This window comes from Echinops telfairi, unplaced genomic scaffold, assembly GCF_000313985.2.
Source record: "Echinops telfairi isolate 266 unplaced genomic scaffold, ASM31398v2 ScPeMD7_7421;HRSCAF=8459, whole genome shotgun sequence".
NCBI lineage: Eukaryota > Metazoa > Chordata > Mammalia > Afrosoricida > Tenrecidae > Echinops > Echinops telfairi.
The window spans coordinates 17,796,095-17,815,528 of NW_022111321.1; the positions used below are offsets into that span (position 1 = coordinate 17,796,095).

Genomic DNA, 19,434 nt, shown 5'->3' on the forward strand with positions numbered 1-19,434 from the left:
GGTGGCAGATCAACACATCAGAGTTACAGGTGGGACTGCAGAGATAGGTGCAGGAGCATGGACGTGTACATTATGTTAAATAGAATTGATAAGATTGGCCTTCCGCCCGAAGCAATCAGGGTGTGACTCCATCAACATATCCAGGCAAGCCTGGAAGGGAGGGGACTGTCCCTCCCTAGGCTGGCTGAAGAAAAGTGAGGTTCCCTACTTTCCACTGCCCGAGCCAAGACTGTCCTCATCCCTGGTTGAATGGGCAGAAGGACCTCAGTGGAGGCTTAGTCGAAGTGAGGGCTCTACAAAAGGTGATGGCCCTCTTTATCCATAGGCCCCCGCAAGCCAGGTGTTTAAAATTTAGCTCCACTACAGATCATTCTCTTCAAGTTGAATGGCTTCCCAGCGTAACTTTTTCTAACAACATTCAAAGATTTAAATAGAGGCCCAGAAGAGACAACTGGCAGGATTTAACTCTGGGGCTTTGGTGAGTACTAGAAGGAGGAAAAGGGCGTGGGTGGCATTTTAAAGGGAAAAGTCATAGTGGTTGCCACAGGACCTTGCTTAGGAAGGAGGGGAGTGAACCAGGAGATAAAGGTCTGACTTTACTTCATCAATGCCATCACCATGATGGCTGACTTTATTTTGAGTGTTTTCCAACCCAAGGGGGCTTATCTTCCAGCACTATATTGTACATAGACTATTGCTATCCAAAAGGTTTTCATTGGCTAATTTTCAGAAGGATATCTTCAGAACTCTCTTCTTGGTCTTAGTCTGGAAGCTCCTTTGCAATCTGTTCACTAAGGGGGGACCTTGCTGGTATTTGAAATACAGGTGGCATAGCTTCCAGTATCATAACAATATAGGGTTTCAAAAACTGCAAATATATGTATATCTTTTCCTGAGGCAGTACATCTTTACAGGATCAGATAAATTCATCTTTTTCCTGCAGAGCAGGTGAATTGAACTGCTGACCTCGAAGTTAGCAAGCTTATGTTTATCTGTTAGTGCCACCAGGACTCCTGAAGGGCACTCCAAATAAACTTAGGACCCCCAACATCAAACAGAGACTGTAATGTGTCAAATGTCCATGTCACTGGGACTTTCTTCCTTGGAGAAAAGCTAGCAAGTTTCTCCCAAATGGTTTGCCACCACAACAAAGGGAGCCACACGCACAAGGCATTAAGACAAGACAGCAAGAAAAGACAGTAAGCAAAGCAAAGGTCCAATAGCAATCATGAAGCAGGTCACTTCATGATTGACACTGGATTTTATAGGGGTTGGAGAGCAATATTCTCATTACCTCACCTCATCCCCAATGCTGTTTTCCCATTAGCCTTTATTCTTGCATCCTGATTGGTCTTTATTTCAGCATAAAGGTTGGTCTTATAATCCATGGCTTGTGCACCTCATTATCATATCAATAGGTTAGTCAATAGGTTATCTGGATAAGACCTTTGTCAGGCAATTTGGGAATCATTCAAATTTGAGGTCATCCAAATCTCTAATTGCCTTTGACATGATCGGTAGATTGCATCTGGTGAGTTATTCAGGATAGGTCATTCAGACATTATAGGTTATGTTGCTGTCCCTGATAGTGACCGCTAAATTCTGAGGCTATAATTCCATTTTGAATCAAAAGCAACTTCTGTATCAGGACTGTAAGTTTCCACTATATCTTGAGTGGTGAATTGCTTCAGAGAACAATGCAATTTTTGCTTGTTTAATGGTTTTCTTGATATATAGGAAGCTGAGTCCCAAACATTTCCCAGAATAGATGCTTAAAATAAATTTTTGTAAAAGTGTGTTGGGGACCGTCGCTTTACAGGCAAAGTCTGAGCGGTGGAGAGGACATGGCACAGCCCCGAACTCTACCCTTTATTACCTCTGGCATATTAAGCGTTAAGGAGTTCATGTCCAGTCCTATGAGTTTGTTTTGTAGAGAACAGCCTGTGCAGAGTTCTGCTAGATAAGGAATGTTTTTGCTACAGAAGGTTCTTTAGTCATTCTTAGATTAGAAAAGTAACGGAACATCTTAGTCAGCTTGACTGAACACTTAGGTTTACTGTACCCTGCTTCCTGATACTGATGGTATATAAATCTGCTGGCGAAAAAATAAATTTGCTGGTTGCTGCATTTGCACCAGTCCTCTTAACCCTGTTGTTTGTCTTTCTTAGTAATCCCACTCCACCTCTCCCTGTGTAAACCCTCTGCCGGTGCGGGTCACCGCAGCTGGCGTCTGAACAGGACCTGAAGGTGGGTACAGTGAGAACCCCAGAGAAGAAGCCGGCGTCAAGGTAAGGAAAGAAAGTATATAAAAATCCTGGGGCATAATAAAATTAATTAGGAGTAAAATGGGGCAAAATAATGGCAAACAGATTTTTGTTTATATGCTTCAAGATATGTTAAAAGCCAGAGGAGCAGAAGTAAGTTATCAAAGATTAGAGAAATTTTTAGATATTGTAGTTAAAGTATGCCCTTGGTTCCCTGAGGATGGGACTGTAAATACTGAAACTCGGTTGAAAGTAGGGGAAGGACTAAAAGATCACTATGCAGGTAATGGACCTAGCAAGGTCCCCATAGATACGTTTTGCCTATGGAATTTAACTAGGAATAGTTTGGATCCTAGGCAAGAGGGACTTTTGGAGTTAATAACTTAACCTGTGGGAAGCAGGGAAAACCGGAAGGGACCGCCTCTGAAATTACTAGAGGGACTTTCGGTGGAGGAAGAAGAAAAAGACAAAAAAGAAAAGTGGGAAATTCCTGGTCCAGGGAACGTGAATACCAAAAGTTGATAAAAGGACTTCTCCATTCTACAGGGGTGGAGGTTAAAGACAAATTGTTGGGAGAATTATTTGCACATGTACAGCAACATTGTTATTGGTTTTAAGACCAAAAAAAGGTTAAATTGAATTCGCGAGCATAGCAACAAGTAGTAAAAACATTATGCACTGCTCATCAAGGGGGACAGACTATGAATTTAAAGCTATGGTCTTTGTGTAATGTTATTACCCAAGCTTTACAGTTATTAGAGACAGACTCGGAGAAAGGTGAAGAAAGTGATAAAGACAGGAAAGAGAATGGAATCCAAAGGGAGGAAGAGGAGTATGCAGAAGTAGCTGAGGAGGAATTAGGTCCAGAATTAGCAAAGAAAGAATCGGATAATGTGGGAGAAGGGAATGATGTTCAAGAGCTTATAGGATTGCTAAAATAAATGCTTAAATGTCATTCTGCTAACAGCCCTTTAGCTGATCCAATGCCCAGAGCTACTTTCACTTTCACATGGCAGAATCACGGGGAGGAGAAGGACAAGCTGGCTCCCAATCCAGGAATAATAGCTTTTCTCATATCAGAGATTGGCAGGGATCTGCGGAACTGCATAACAAGCGGAGTTGTTTGCAGAGGCTGTAGCTGGTGCTATGATTGGTGGAAAGCGCTCCGTCTGCTAAAATCAGTGACAGGCGCTGGAGGACTCTGCAACCTTATCTCATTTTCATAAGCCTAAAAAAAAAAAGGGGGGGGGGTGTTCCCCTCCTAAACCAATATTTTATAGAACCATAGAAGGAGAGATTTTCCAATGGGGTTGAGGGTTTGCCAGATTCCGGAGCTTAGTGGTTGTCAACCCGACTTCTGAAACGGAGAGATGGCTAAGAAGTTCCGCACTCAGAAGTTTCTGCAAGAGTTCTTGGCTATGCTGGCCCTGCTGTCTGTTCAGTAGCTCATCTTCTAGCGGAGACTGAACACATGATTATGGACTGGGGAATTGTTAATCCTAAAGGAAAGGGCGAGATGGAAAAGATGCATTTTTCCAAAGGATGGGTGCCGAGAATTTTAACCAGTGATCAAGGAGGGTATCAACCTACCGTGTGGAAACTTAGGGCTGCACTGGGAAGTTTAAAATATACACATGGAAGAGAGATGGAAATCTTTACAATTGTTGCTTGTGTTCCTCCTCCATATGTAATGGTGGGTTTTACAACTATTAAACAATTGTGGGAGGATCAAAAGAGTAATGAAAGATATGAAATTAGCTGTACAAATTTTATTTCTTAAAAGGATGCACATTATGATGTTGTCATATTACATCAACCTGGTTTTGTAATGTTGCCTGTGAATGTGACTGGAAGTTGGTATCAGCATTCTGGGCTGGAAGTTTTAAAACAGCTGCGTGGATTAATGAATAGACCCAAATGGTCCATAGGAAAGTTGATAGCAGGAATAGTAACGGTGGTGGTTTTAGTGGCCACAGCTACCACTGCCCCTGTTGCTTTGACACAGGAAATCCATACAGCACAATATGTAGATGCGTTGGTTAAGAATGTCAGCATAGTTTGGGGAGCTCAAGAAAGAATAGACAGGAAATGGGACAAAGATGAGGTGTACTGGCACAAACATTATTGTTGGTAGTGATGAAGGAGCCAGCTTGAAAGTTATAGCTGGCCTACAATGTCACGCGGAATTTGATCATATTTGTGTTACTCCAAAAGTCTACAGTTCATCTCATTGGGATTGGGAAAGAATTAGGATGCACTTACTTGGTATTTGGCGTCATTCTAATATGTCTTTGGATATTGCAAAATTGCATAAAGAAATAATGGCTATATCTAGTGCTCAGGGACCTTTATTATTGCCCTCTTAAGTAGTGGGAGAAATTTTTGACATCTTGAAAGGATGGTTTCATCATTTTCACAGTCTAAATATGTTTGTTATGGCTGCCATGATATTTGGATTAATTTGTCTTATTCTTTGTCTTCTACCAGTCGGCATCCGAGCCTTTGGAACCTCAATAAGAGCCTTGCAATCTCCTGTACATAAACTTCATTTAAAAAACAAAGAAGGGGGAGATGTTGGGGGCTGGCTCTTTACAGGCAAAGTCTGAGCGGTGGAGAGGACACGGCACAGCCCTGAACTCTACCCTTCATTACCTCTGGCATATTAAGCGTTAAGGAGTTCATGTCCAGTCCTTTGAGTTTGTTTTGTAGAGAACAGCGTGTGCAGAGTTCTGCTAGATAAGGAACTAGGAGGAGAAGGGAACGTTTTTGCTACAGAAGGTTCTTTAGTCATTCTTAGATTAGAAAAGTACCGGAACATCTTAGCTTGACTAAACACTTAGGTTTACTGTACCCTGCTTCCTGATACTGATGGTATATATATCTGCTGGCTAAAAAAATAAATTTGCTGGTTGCTGCATTTGCACCAGTCCCCCTAACCCTGTTGTTTGTCTTTCTTAGTAATCCCACTCCACCTCTGCCTGTGTAAACCCTCTGCCGGTGCGGGTCACCGCAAAAGTGGACTAGGCTTTGGGCTGCGAACTATAAGGTCAGCAGTTAGCAACCACCAGTCACTCCTCGGGAGACAGATGGAAACTTTTTGCTCCCACAAAGACTTATAGCCACAGAAAATCACCTGGGCACTGCTGATCTGTTCTATAGAGCTTCTTGTGAGCCAGAATTGACTCAATGACTGTGAATTTGAAGTTTGAGTTTCACTATCATCATCTGAGGAGGGGCTCGTGATAATTTTGAACTCAGATGCACCTAATGCAATGCTTATTTTGTAACTGAGGAGAAACAACAACCACCTTAGAAGGATATGTAATCTCCCAATAATCAGAGCTACCACGACCTAGTTTTGTAAGCATTGTCGTAATGTAAACTAATCACTGTTGTTACTCATGGTCCTTCTATTTTCTTATATAAGTTCCCTAAATGGTCACTTTCTTGCATCTTTTAGTTTATAGTCCTCAGGACCTTGTGACCCCCAGCTTGCAAACTGTCTGGCCTCTCAGTACAAGTCATTTATTTTCACTTTCAATTAGCTTGCCATGTTGCTCCGTGTTCCAGTCTACTCCAACACGTGCAACCTCATGTACAGCCGAATGAAAAGCCGCCGGTCCTTCTTCATCTTCATGAGTATGCTTGCACCACTGGCTGCGGCTCCTGGGACAGCCCATCTCGCAGAGGATTTTCCTGTTTCCGCTGACCCTTTGCATTGCCAAACATCATGTCCTTTTCTAGAGCTTGTTCTCTCCTGATGACGTGTCCAAAGTTAGGAGAGCAGAAGTCTCACTGTCCTTGTTTCTCAGGAGCATTCTGGTTGCATTTCTTCTAAGACCGATTTACTAGTTCTTCTGAAGGGCTACTGTGTTTGCAGTATTCCTCGCCAACACACATATACTCTCCCGTTACTGGTGACCTGAGTGTGCTCCAGTTCACCTTTCTCACCCCATTTAGTTGTCCATTTCATGTTTGGGGTTGGAAAATGTGGATTAGGAGGTTTGAACACTGTGCGTGTGAATAGTCAACTTTATGTTTTGGTTTCATGGCCCATTGCCGACAACCTCTGTGTTTGTAGGGGTCCTCAAACTTTTTGAGGGCCAGTTCACTGCCCCACAGACGCATTGGAGGGCCGGACTAAAGTTTTTAAAAAAACTATGAACAAATTCCTATGCACACTGCACATATCTTATTTGGAAGTAAAAAAAAACAAATGGGGCAAAAACACCTGGCGGGCCAGATAAATGTCCCCAGCGGGGCCTTAGTTTGAGGACGCCTGATTTAGAGAATCCCTACTGGGCATTTAGAGACAAGTGATGAAAAGATCCAGTATGTCCTTCTGGGGATTGTAGGTAAATGAGCCAACAACTTAAATAGAGGTATTTTCACTTAAACGGTCAAGTAACTTTTGCAAAATTGTTTTTATTTTGTCTTCAAAATAGCATTCAAAATACAGGGAATCCAGGACGGATGAGGCCTATAGGGTCAGTGGTGTGAGTGGCAAAACGGGGAGGGTGAAGGGAGAATGGGTGGGGAAGAGGGAACCAATTGCATGGAACTGTGTGTGACCTCCTCCCTGGGGGACAGACGGCCAAAAGGTGGATGAAGGGAGACGACGGACAGGGCAAGATATGACAAAATACCCATTTATAAACTATCAAGGGCTCATGAGGGAGGGGGGAGCGGGGAGGGAGGGGAAAAATGAGGACCTGGTGTCGGGGGTTTGAATGGAGAGAAAATGTTTTGAGAAACGATGTACAAATGCGCTTTGCACAATTGATGTGTGTATGGATTGGGATGACAGTTGTATGAGCCCCAATAAAATGTTAAGAAAAAAAAAATAGCATTCAAGGTCAATTCAATTGGACTCTGCTATAGTTTTCTTGCTGTTGCATCTCGTCAGAGGGGTCAGAGGAAACGGAAGTTCCCGAAGGCAGAATTAGAATATAGACTATTTCTTCATATTATCGGTGCAGTCGATGGGAATCAATTAAATCTTGACAAATCAGTTCAGTTCCCTGGGCCGTAGTCTCCAATATGCTAAACGAGAATTGCAATGACAATTCACAGAGTAAATAAATGTGTTCGCGTTGGTGCATGTGCACAGGTCTGTAAGGCTTGAAGCAAGAGCAAAGCTGTACAAACTTTTAGTAGTATGACGTCAAGATAGTAGGAGCAACCAGTGCGCACGCGCATATTTAAAGAGCCGGCGTGCTCTCGAGAGCCGCTTAGCACCGCCCTCATCCTCGCATTGCTCCGCCTCGGTTTCCCAGGGACCGTTCCGCCACGCCCCCTGGAACGCCAACCGCCAATCATCGCCGGCGTTTCCCGGGCCGTCATTGGTGCGTGCCCTGGTTTCCAAAGTTGGGAGGCGGGCGCCTGCGTTCGCGCACGCGCTAGTTTCCGCTTTCTCCACGCTGGTTCCGCGTCCCTTCGGTAGTTCACCTCCGCCTGGCCGGAGGGGTACTTTGCTTCGGGGCGTCTGTCACCGACGCCGCGATGGGTAAAACTGCTGCCTCGTTAGATCCGGGAGCCCGGCCCGACCCGGTCCGGAGCTTCAATCGTTGGAAGAAGAAACACAGCCATAGACAGAGCCAAAAGAAACAGCTGAGGAAGCGACTGAAAAAGCCCGAGTGGCAGGTGGAGCGCGAGGTTATCAGCCGCCTGATGCAAAACTACGAGAAGGTGAGGCGGGCCGGGCCCGGCGCTGGGAGGGGGCTTGCGGCGGGCCTCTGTGTTGCTGCGGCGACGGGCTGCATAGGGGAAGGGCGGACCTGCCACTGAGCACCTGTTCTGGGGAGCATGCTGATAATCACTGGGCAGGAGGAGGGAGAGGGCTTGCAGGTGTCCTGCGGGACCTGTTGAGGCGCCCCCTCCCCCCTGAAAGATCTGCAGGGTATCACAGCCCCGGCATCCGTGCTTGCATGCCATTTTCCTGCTCACCTCACTGTAAGTGATAAAATGCTGCGGATTTGTTCCTAGTAGCCGTGAGTTCAAGTGATAACTGCATGGGTAAATTCATTTGAAACATCACTGCAATGTGGCAATGGTAGAGCTCCCAGCTCAGCCTTCTTGGGTCTATCAGTTCCTCTGCTTCTCCTTCGCTGTAAATCCCATGTCTGTTGGCCCACATTCCCCTCACGCAGCCGGTCAGTGAATACCCTCTCCTAGCACAGTGTAACCAGGGATTTAACATGTGGATCATTCATGGAATTAAACTCATCACTTGCTCTGGCAATTTCCTTTAAGTGACTACCCTCGTAGTAAGATTATGTAGAATTTGGGGCTTACGCGTTTGCTTTGGGCTCTGGAGTGAAGATAAGATTTTAATTCCAGCGTTTGCTTATCAGGTGAGTGACTTTGGGTAAGTTACTGCTTCTCTGTGCATCTGTTTTGTTGTTTTTTTTTTGTCTTTAAAGGTAAACGAACTTTACATTTTTTAAATCGTTTTATTAGGGGCTCATACAACTCTTATCACAATCCATACATACATCAATTGTGTAAAGCACATTTGTACATTCTTTGCCCTCATCATTCTCAAAACATTTCCTCTCCACTTAAGCCCCTGGCATTAGGTCCTCATTTTTCCCCTCCCTTCCCGGAACTTTACATTTTGTGCTGTAGGGAGATAAAAGCCTTTCTGCATAATGCCTGGCAAGTAGTAATGATTCAGTATACCTTGGTTTAGGTCATCTTGTGTGGATCACTGTAGTAGCTTATGCTTCTGAGAGGAACCAGCAAGTTTTTTTACTGTACAGGTCTAGGTAGTAACTAATTTTGACTTTGTAGATCGTTGGGTTGGGACTGTCGTCCTAGGGTGGTGCAGACGGCTAACTTGCTTGGCCGTTAAAGGATGTGTTGGAGGTTGTAGTGCCCAAGAGACACGTAGGAAGAAAGGCCTGGTGAGGTGCTGTTAGAGTAGAACTGTGCTCTGTACGATTTTCAAGGGTTCGTTTTTCAGAAGTAGATCACAAGGCCTCTCTTTTGAGGTGCCTTTGGGTGGACTCCTACAAGGAGCTTTAGTGGCGTAGTGGATTATGATGTGGCCTGCAAGGGCAGGAGTTGAACTCACCAGTGGCTCCAGGGGAAAATGATGAAGCTTCATACTTCTGTAAAGATTTATAGCCTTGGAAACCTATCAGGTGTGGAGCGACGAGTTAGCAGTCACCTGCTTACCCTTGAGCCACAATGGCCCCTTCATCATAGACTTCTTAATCTTACTGGAAAGTCAGGACAGGAGATGGGGTAGATATCACTTTAAGACCCTCTTAGATATCTTATAACCCTCTCTGATAATACCCATTTCTCATGAAAGTGAGTAATGTCTTTGCATCCTGAAGGAGGAACAAATCTGCTTTGGAAGAAGTGCCACCAGAAAATTCCCTAGAAGCGAGCATGGAAGACTTTATCTGATGTTCTTTGGACAAGTTCTCAGGAGAGACCCTTACCTGGAGAAGGATTTCAGGGTTAGTGAAGTAGAAGGTCAGCAAGAGAAAGGAAGACCCTTCACTAGGTGGATTGACACAGTCGCTGCAGTAGTCCACTCAAACACGAGCCTGTGAGGCTGGCAGCAGGACCTGGCAGGGTATCATTCGTACCAACTCCACCGCACAAACCAACATACTGTATATACTTGAGTATAAACCGATCCGAATATCAGCCGAGGCACCTAATTTTACGACAAACACTGCATTAAAAATGTGTTGAAAAGCTCAGCTTATACACGAGAATATATAGCAATGCTTCAGCTACTGCAATTAAGAGAAAAACCATTTGTTTCAAGTCACAGCAGACTAAATTGTGATTAAGGAAAGAATCAGAACTGGGATAATTGATGGTCTGTTCTATTCTGTCCCTGGCCCTTGTTCTTACTGATGATGTTGACTTTCTCCACAAATGCAGTGGTTTGATTCCTGTGAGGTACATGTGTGGAGTCATTTATGTAGTTGAAAACAGGTAGTTGCAATGAATAAGTTGCTATTCTTATAAAATCCTGTCAGGTGCACTCTGGCATGATTTCTATCATTACCAGGTGCCATTCCTTTCTGTTTGAACTTTCGTGTTCCGTTCACCAGTACTCATCAATGTATCCTGATTGCATGTGCGATCAATTACAGACTGCAGAAATTGGTAAAAATCTTTAATTTCTTCATCTCTAGCATTATCTTTGGTGTATAAGCTTGACTAATAGTTGTATTAAATGGTCTTTCCTTATAGTTCAAGATAGTTCTCGAATGATGATGAATGTGACCCCGTTCCTTGTTTTTCAACGCAGCGTAGTAAACCACATGACTCCAATTGGCCAGTTTTCTCCGGTTAACAGCCTATTCACACAGATTCCAGGAGTTAGAATGCAGACATTTTAGGAAAGCTATTACTGTGCCTACCATAGTCTCCAAAGGCCGTCATGTTCCAAGTCCAACCCTCTTCTCCAACTTCATCTGAAGCCAATTCAGGGTCACATGCAACAACCCAAAAGACATTTCCCCCCACTCAAAGAACATCATGTATTTTTGTGTCTTTTTTTAGATTTTTCTCAAGTTGTACTTCCCACCTAGAACATCCTTGCCAAAATTTTCCATCTGGTGACCTCATCATTCAGGAGCTAACTCCACCCATGGCTACCACAAATTGCTGTATCCTATGTGCACTGCAAAAGGCATCAGATAAGGCCGAGATGTGCAGAACAATATCCAGCTTGCCCTCAGGTCTCCAGGTCAGGCCTGAGGCTGCAACCACAGAAGGAAGGGGAATTCTCAGGGAAAACGCGGAGCATAGAAGGAGTACTTTATAAGATAACTTATCTTCTTTTGCTCTGACTCCCTAGCACTAAAAATACTTAGTATTAATGTGTCACTTTTTACCAACCCTAGTCCATGCTTTTAGCAGATAGTTTTATGAGAACAAGGGTTATGTGTTTTTTGTTTTTAAACCTGGACAAAACTCAGCCACATTCTTTGCCACTGAGTTAATGCCGACGCATAGCAGCAACCCTGTAGGACATGGTAGAACTGCCCTCTGAGTTTCTGAGGCTATAACTTTTTAGAGGTAGAAAGCCCTGCCTTTCTCCTGTAGAGGCTGGTGGTTTCACACTGCGGACTTGGTGGTTAGAAGCCCATTTTATTTCTTTTTTAAAAATCATCATATTGGGGGCTTGTTCAGCACTTACCACCATCCATACATATATCCGTTGTGTCAAGCACATTAGCCCATTTTCATGGCCATTAAGTCACCAGGGTTCCCGGCCCTTGATGGAGACCTGGTGGCGTGGTGGTGATGTGTTGTGCTGCTCACCACTAACTCTTTACTTTTATAAAGTTCTCTTTACTCTTATAAAGTTACAGTCTTGGAAACCCACTGGGGAAGTTCTAGTCTGTCCTATAGGGTCAACTTGGTGATAATGGGCCTTAACAGGTACCTGTCAAATTGTTGAAATTCAGATGTTTCTTAGTCAACATTTTCAGTCTCTCACCCATAAGACTAGTGAATAACACAGGTGAACCATGGTTTTGTAATAAAAAAAATTGTGCATAGATGCTACCACCCAAAGAGCCATACAGTGAATAGGGTACAAAATCCCTCGATGACCCAGAGATCAACAAATCTAGAAGTATAATCTAGTATTTCTAGCCCTGGGGTATTGGTGTGGCACTGCATTTTTTAAAAAAATCTCCCCACACCCCCTTGTTCTTTCAATTCTACAATCTTACTACCTGCCATGAGTATTTGTGTTTTACAAAAAGCAGTTTAAGTGTTGTCTAAAAGAGGTGCCCTCTTCAATTATGTTTGTTTCTTTAATTCTGTTTGTTTGTTTGCCTTCATTCCACCACACATTGAGAAAGAGAGCCAGCACTACATGGACCGAGACCATGGCCACAGTGGCGGTGCAATTAATAAAGCTGTCCCAACTGGACATGCCCATCAAAATGATAAACCAAACTCACTGCTGTTGAGTTGATTCGACTCATAGCAGTCTTATAGAACAAGGTAGAACTGCCCCTTTGGGTTTCAGAGACTATAATTCTTTATGGGAGTAGAAAGCCACTCTCCCCAGGAGCTGTTGGTGGTTTCAAACTGCTGACCTTGTGGTTACCCACTGCCACCAGAGCACCTAGGACATGCCCAAGACGCCATCAAATATGTGCGACTTACAAAGCTATGGTTAGGGGTATGAATATAGGGGTGCACTTATGAAATATATTAATCTATAAAAATAGAGGTATTGGCCTATGTACATATATTTATATGGCCATAAATTGAGGAAGTGGATGGCCTTTAGGCCTCTGCTCAAGCTCTTCCTCAATGTAAGAACACTTTGTTCTAACAACCTGGCATTCTGTGATGCTCACCCTCCCGACACAGTTACTGAAGACAAAATGGGTATGTAAGCATATGTGGTGAAGCTGATGGTGCCTGCCTATCAAAAGATAGTGTCTGAGGTCTTAAAGGCTTGAAGTTAAACAAGCGACTATCTAGCAGAGAAGTAATGAGCCCACTTGGAAGAAGCACTCCAGCCTTGTGTGATTATGAGGTGTCAACAGAATCAGGTAACAAGCATCAGAAGACCCCAAACACCACATTTTTGAGAATGAGGGGGGTGAGAGCAGAGACCCCAAACCCATCTGTAGACAATAGGACATTCCCTCGCAGCAGGGTCACAAGGAATGAGTCAACCAGGGCGCAGTATAGCACGATGAAACATACAATATTTTTCCGATTCTTCGAGGCTTTTTCACCCCCCACTCTCATGACCCCTGTCTTGCCTTTTAGTTCTGGCTGTACACTGGTGCAGATAAGAGCTCACAAACCCGAATCCAGGCCAGATAAAACCTTCTGGAACAGAAATGGGAGTAACGATACCAGCAGGGTAGTGGAAGGTAGGGGGAAGAAGGGGAAAACAGATCAAAATGATCGTTGCATAATGCCCCCCACCTTCAGGGGAACGAATAACAGAAACACTGGTAAAGGGAGACAGCGATCATTGTAAGATATGAAAACAATAATTTATATTTACGAAGGGGTCATGAGGGTGGGGAGTGGAGAGGGAAAAAAGAGGAGCTGATAGAAAGGGCTCAAATAGAAAGTCAGAGTTTAGAAAATAATGATGGCAACATCTGTACAAATCTACAAATATGCTTGATACAATTGATAAATGCAATGTTAAAAGAGTTCTAAAAGCCCCCAGTAAAATGATTAAAAAATATGACTTAGGGGTAAAATATAGCCCCGTATGCAATATGATCTTCAGGTTCTGAAGAACAGTTGTGTCTTCAGAATAGCTGCTAATGAACTCATTCTGGAAGGCAGGTAGCTGCAGGCATTCAACGCTCCCCTTCCCAAGCACTCCATGGCGGCACTGTGGCAGGGATGGGGCGGAGGGCTAGCTCATTCATTTCTTGAGAAGCATCTAGAGCAGCGGTTCTCAACCTGTGGGTTGCGACCCCTTTGAGGGTCGAATGATCATTTCACAGGGGTTGCCCAATTCATAACAGTCGCAAAATTACAGTTATGAAGTAACAATGAAAATAATGTTATGGTGGGGGGGTGGTTCACCACAATATGAGGAACTGTATTAAGGGGTTGGGGCATTAGGAAGGTGGAGAACCACTGATCTAGAGCAACACTTGGAGCCTCAGTGGCATAAAGAGGCTTCCCTAGGGATGGTGGTTTGAAGTCACCCATCAGCACCACCGGAGAAAGACCTGGTCAGTCTGTTTCTATAAAGATCAAAACGAAGCCATTGCCTTTGAATCAGTTCTGACTCAGTGACCTTATGGGTTTCCAAGACTAAATCTTTTTCTTTTTTTGTGAGAGTGTGTGTGTTAGTATTTGAAGTGAACTTGTTTGTCTCAAGGCGCCAAGTCCATTTCAGTTTCTCTTTCCTCCTCTTTAAGCCACTCAGACCACTGATTAAGTTTCAGGGCTAATGAATTTGGTGGGAGGCTGTCAATGTTTACATAATCAGACTGCCACATCATTTGCCCACAGAGAAGCTGGTGTATTTGAACCGACAACCTTTGGGTGAGTAGCGAAGCGCTTCATCAAGAAAACCCTGTGGAGCAGTTGTACTCTGTCACAGGGTGTCACCGTTAATCAAAGTCAACTTGATGGTACCCAACAACAGACAAATATAGTAGTGAAAGTGCTCGTGTTGGATTTATACCACCTGGGTTAGAACTCCTTTTATACTTACTAGTTTTTAAAGCCTTTAACCTTGAACAAATGATTCTTCATTGTGTATCTTTGTGTTTCCTCTATGTAAGGGGAAAAATGTCACAGGGTTGTCTGCTGCGAGGATATGGCCAGCCTACGTATACAAAAGCTCGATAAATATTAGTAATTATTATTGCAACAAAAGATGGAAAACACTGATTCAAAGGAACCAGGCTTACTGGCCAGTAGAAAGATGGGCCTGAAGCCTTTAGGTCTGGAACTGAATTCACCTCTGTTAGACTAACGAGGAGTTCAAGAGCAAAAGGGCAGCACTTACCCAAGGACAAAGGTCAGGCTTAGGAAACGAGGAAACAGGGAGGGAGTGGGACAAGCTTGGTGCATGGAGGGAATTGCAGAGAATGAGCTGAATGAGAATGTGTATCAGTTGTTTAAGGTAAACCTGATGATCAGCTCTATAGACCTTCAAGTTCCCAATGAAAAATAAAATCGGTGCTAGCAATCAGAACAAAACAGAATCGCCATCCACTTAATGTCGACTCAGGATAGGGCAGAACTGCCCCTGTGAGTTTTCAAGACTAACCGGGGTAGAAAGCGCTGTCATTCTCTCACGGAGCAGCTTTTAACTGCTGACCTTTCAAATTGAGAACAAAGGGTTTAGTCATGTAGCAAACAAAACTGTCAAGGACAAGCACTGTGCTTTCAGTCTCTCAGAGAAAAGTTCATTTTTTCCCCTCTGGTTTCTAATCTTGGGAGCTTCATGATCTAGGTTAAGTGTCCATTGTGATGTGAAACACATACAAGTTGTGGTCCAGTTATTGTCTAGAGTGCAATTTTAATAAATTAACCTTCCCTAATGCAACAAAGAACCCAATAACCACAACCATGTCCTCAATGTTAGCATAAAGGTATGCCCGAAATACTACCTGGTAGAGCTACGCTGTCAGCAAGAGAATCTAAGTTAAATCTTGAAGATGAATAGGTATCTGTAGTATTAAGTTTTAGGGAGGTGAGGGGCCAGCCCCCACCGCTACTACCCACGGGTTCAGAAATGCACAATTGTACGGTAGCGGTATATGAGTATTATATTAAAGTCATCGAGAGCATATTACAGTAATGCAGTCAGACACATTACATGGTAGCATTGCTCACCTCAGCCCAGCTTGGTGGTCCACACGGAGGGAGAGGGAAGGGAAGGGAAGGAGGGCAAGGGAATAAGAGAGTGAGGATGGGAGAGGAGAAGGGGAAGAGAGGCGAGCGGGACCAGTGAGAGAGCTCAGAGAGAGAGAGATCTCTATTGCTGACCTACACCTATATACCTTTTGGGGGCGTGCAAGCCCACCAATTACAGGTAAAGACATACATCACAGGAAGGGGTTGCACTATAGGTTATACAGCAATGGGAGGGGGTGTTCTAGGGACATACACACAATAGGGAAGAGGAGGGATTGTGGTATACATGTGACAAGATGGGCGGATCCCAGACACAGGATGGCAGCCTAACTTTGGATGTCACAGAGCCTGTTTGTCTTGTTCCTGGCTCAACTGATAGAGAACATTATCAGTAGGATGTGAACTCCTACAGGAGTCTGCCCATTGTCCCCAGCAGCAGGGAGTGGGGAGGTACTATGTCCCCTATGGTGTGGGAGACAGCGGTCTGGCAGCAGGGAGGATGTTTGTGAGCTGACCTCTGCCCACAGGTATCCCCAGGGGAAGAGGAGGAAACCCGGTGGCTCAGTGGTTGAGCACTGAGCACTCTGGTTGAGTAAAGTGTGTCATTAACTCCACAGCTGCTCTGTAGGCACAAGATCCAGTGGTCTGTTTCCATACAGATTCACACTCTTGGAAACTCAATGGGAAAGTTCTCCTGTGTCCTGTTAGGGTCTTTGTGAGTTAGAATCGAGCTGATGGCCAAGAACTGCAGGGTGGGGAAAAGCTGCTCACTGCAGGCCATGGCCACACCCAGTACCAGAATTGTTAAGTTGCCAGGATGAGTCAGCTCCATGCAAGGCATCAGAGCTGGGTTGGTTCATCAGGGGTTAAGTTGTTTCTTCCTGTGGCATGTGCCTCTGCCCCTTACCACTTAGCTTAGATGTGTTACTGCCTTTGACCCTTAAAATACTGAGTAATCCCAAGCCCACTGCCATCCACCCAATTCCAACTTATATCCACCTCACACAGGGTTTCTGAGGTTGTAAATCTTTTTTTTTAACCCAATTTTCTTCATTGGACACCTTTATTTATTTATTTATTTTCAAGTCATTTTATTGGGGGCACATACAACTCTTTTCACAATCTGTACATAAACATCATTTGTGTCCAGCACATTCGTACATATGTTGCCATCATCATTCTCAAAACACCTGTTTTCTACTTGAGCCCTTGGTGTCAGCTCCTCATTTTTTCCCCTCCCTCCTCGCTCCCCCCTTCTCCTGAACTCTTGATAATTTATAAATTATTATTTTATCATATCTTACACCATCTGGCGTCTCCCTCACCTACTTCTCAGCTGTCCGTCCCCCAGGGAGGAGGCCATATGTAGACCTTGTCATCTGTTTCCCCTTTCTCCCTCACCTTCCCTCCACCCTCCTGATATCACCACTCTCTCCACTGGTCCTGGGGGGGGTTCATCTGTCCTGGGTTCACTGTATTTCCAGTTCCTATCTGTGCCAGTGTACATCCTCCGGTCTAGCTGATATGTAAGGTAGAATTGGGATCAGGATAGTGGTGGGAGGAAGCATTTAAGAACTAGAGGGAAACTGTATATTTCATCATTGCTACACTGCACTCTGACTGGCTTGTCTCCTCCCTGCAGGCCTTCTGCAAGGGGATGTCCAATTACATCAGATGGGCTCTGCACTCCCCCTCATTCACAATGCTATGATTTTTTTTTTTTTTGTCTTTGATGCCAGATACCTGATCCCTTCGATGCCTTGTCATCTCATAGGCTGGTGTGCTTCTTCCGTGTGGGCTTTGTTGTTTCTCAGTTAGATGGCCCCTTGTTTATCTTCCAGCCTATGGGACCCCAGATTCTATATATTTTGACAGCTGGGCACCATCAACTTTCTTCACCGCATTTGCCTATGCACCTGATTTGTCTTCAGTGTCCGTGTCCAGGTAGGCTGTGGCTGCCTGATTGTCATCAAGCCTTTAAGACCCCAGACGCTATATCATTTGATAGCCTGCTACCATCAGCTTTCTTCACCACTTTTGCTTAAATCTTTACCAGTGTGGATAGCTTCATCTTTCTTCCAAAGAATGGCTAGAAATACATTTGCTGAATGAAGAAACAGACTCAGAGTTGAAGAATCTTTCCCGAAGACACTGAGTTAGTTTAAATCCAAACCCATTAAGATTTAACCCAGTCTGCTTAAACTTAAAATAAGTTACCATTTCAATGGGCTAGAATATGTGGACATGTTTAGTGTTTGACCATTTTCCTTTAGAATGGGGTGTCGGAGGCTTGTCTGACTGACCTCTGCCTCAAGGCAGTAAGGAGTTGGAGTCCCCTTCTCCCTAGTGCAGCCGGAGGTCCTCAGATATGCATATTGCTTCTACCCTGTTTTCACAACCACTTTTTGCCAACATTCCATTCCCTATAAAAACAGCATTTTAGCAGATAATTCTGTAAGAGAAGTGTAGACCACCAAATTTGAATGCATTTGTGAGATTATCTTCAAATAGAAGTTATTCACAGAGACAGGATGCTATTTGAGCTGTTCTCCTTCTAATGCTAGTTCCTTGCTGTCTCCCCAGTGATCTGGAAGGATTTGTAGGGATTCAGGCAATGTTTTAATAAAATTTGTGCTTTTAGAGTTTGAGGGTGGAAAGTAGCCCTGTCTGGGCTACATTATGAACGCTGGGAAAGATGATGTGTAGATTATAAAGTGAAATAGAAGCTGTTGCCCCTTGGCTGCCCGGAGTGTAATTTAAATAAACGAACCTTACAAATGCAACTTTCCTCTTTTGTGAATCATGAATAATTTGGCAGCATATCCCCAGATCTGAGCAGCAGTTTCTGCTTTGCACCAGTTGTAATGAAACAATTGTCCTGAGCAGTCAGATTGGAATTCATAAGATTGGGTTTATGCTAATGAACATCAGTAATGAACATTTGGATAATGTAAAATGATACTTATTGTGGCTTCAGAGCATGATAAAGGCATTTCCTTCGATTCTTATGAAATAATACCTTTTGTTCAGGACACCCTCAAATGAGTGTCAGGTGGGATTCCACATGCCACTGCATCTATGGTGAACATTGTGAAAGTTTTGCACTCACAAGTTATATTTATACAACTAATTTCAACCTGTGCTCCATGTTTTATAAAAAGCACTGTTCTCATCATGATCTGTGATTTTCAATCATTTTCCCTTGTATTTCTTTTTTTTTTTTTAAATCATTTTATTTGGGGCTCATACAACTCATCACATTCCATAGTCAAGTACATTTGTACATTTGTTGCCATCATCATTCTCAAAACATATGCTTTCTGTTTGAGCCCTTGGTATCAGTTCCTTATTTTTCCCTTCCATGCCCGCTCCCCCCTCCCTCATTAACCCTTGATAATTTATAAATTATTATTTTGTCATATCTACACTATCTGACATCTCCCTTCACCCACTTTTCTGTTGTTCATCCCCCAGGGAGGAGGCTATATGTAGATCCTTGTCATTGGTTTCCCCTTTCCACCCCACCCTCTCTCCACCCTCCCAATATCGCTGCTTTCAGCACTGGTCCCGAAGGGATCATCTGTCCTGGATTCCCTGTGATTCCCCGTCTGTACCGGTGTACATTCTCTGGTCTAGCCAGATTTGTAAGGTGGAATTGGGATCATGATGGTTGGGGTGGTGGTGGTGGAAGTGGTTAGGAATTAGAGGAAAGTTGTATGTTTAATCATTGCTACACTGCACCCTGACTGGCTCATCTCCTCCCCACAACCTTTCTGTAAGGGGATGTCCAGTTGCCTACAGATGGGTTTTGGGTCCCCAATCT

The 19,434-nt window shown here is 44.0% G+C and overlaps 1 protein-coding gene across 1 annotated transcript in view; it reads left to right on the forward strand.

Moving 5' to 3' along the window:
• Positions 1 to 7,714: 7,714 nt before the first annotated feature.
• DDX10 (DEAD-box helicase 10) overlaps positions 7,715 to 19,434 on the forward strand; it is a 279,004-nt gene continuing 267,284 nt past the window's right edge. Inside the window, 1 exon segment of the mRNA XM_004709048.2 lies at positions 7,715 to 7,952. Within this exon segment, the coding sequence (XP_004709105.1) occupies positions 7,767 to 7,952 (186 nt within the window). The 5' untranslated portion in view covers positions 7,715 to 7,766.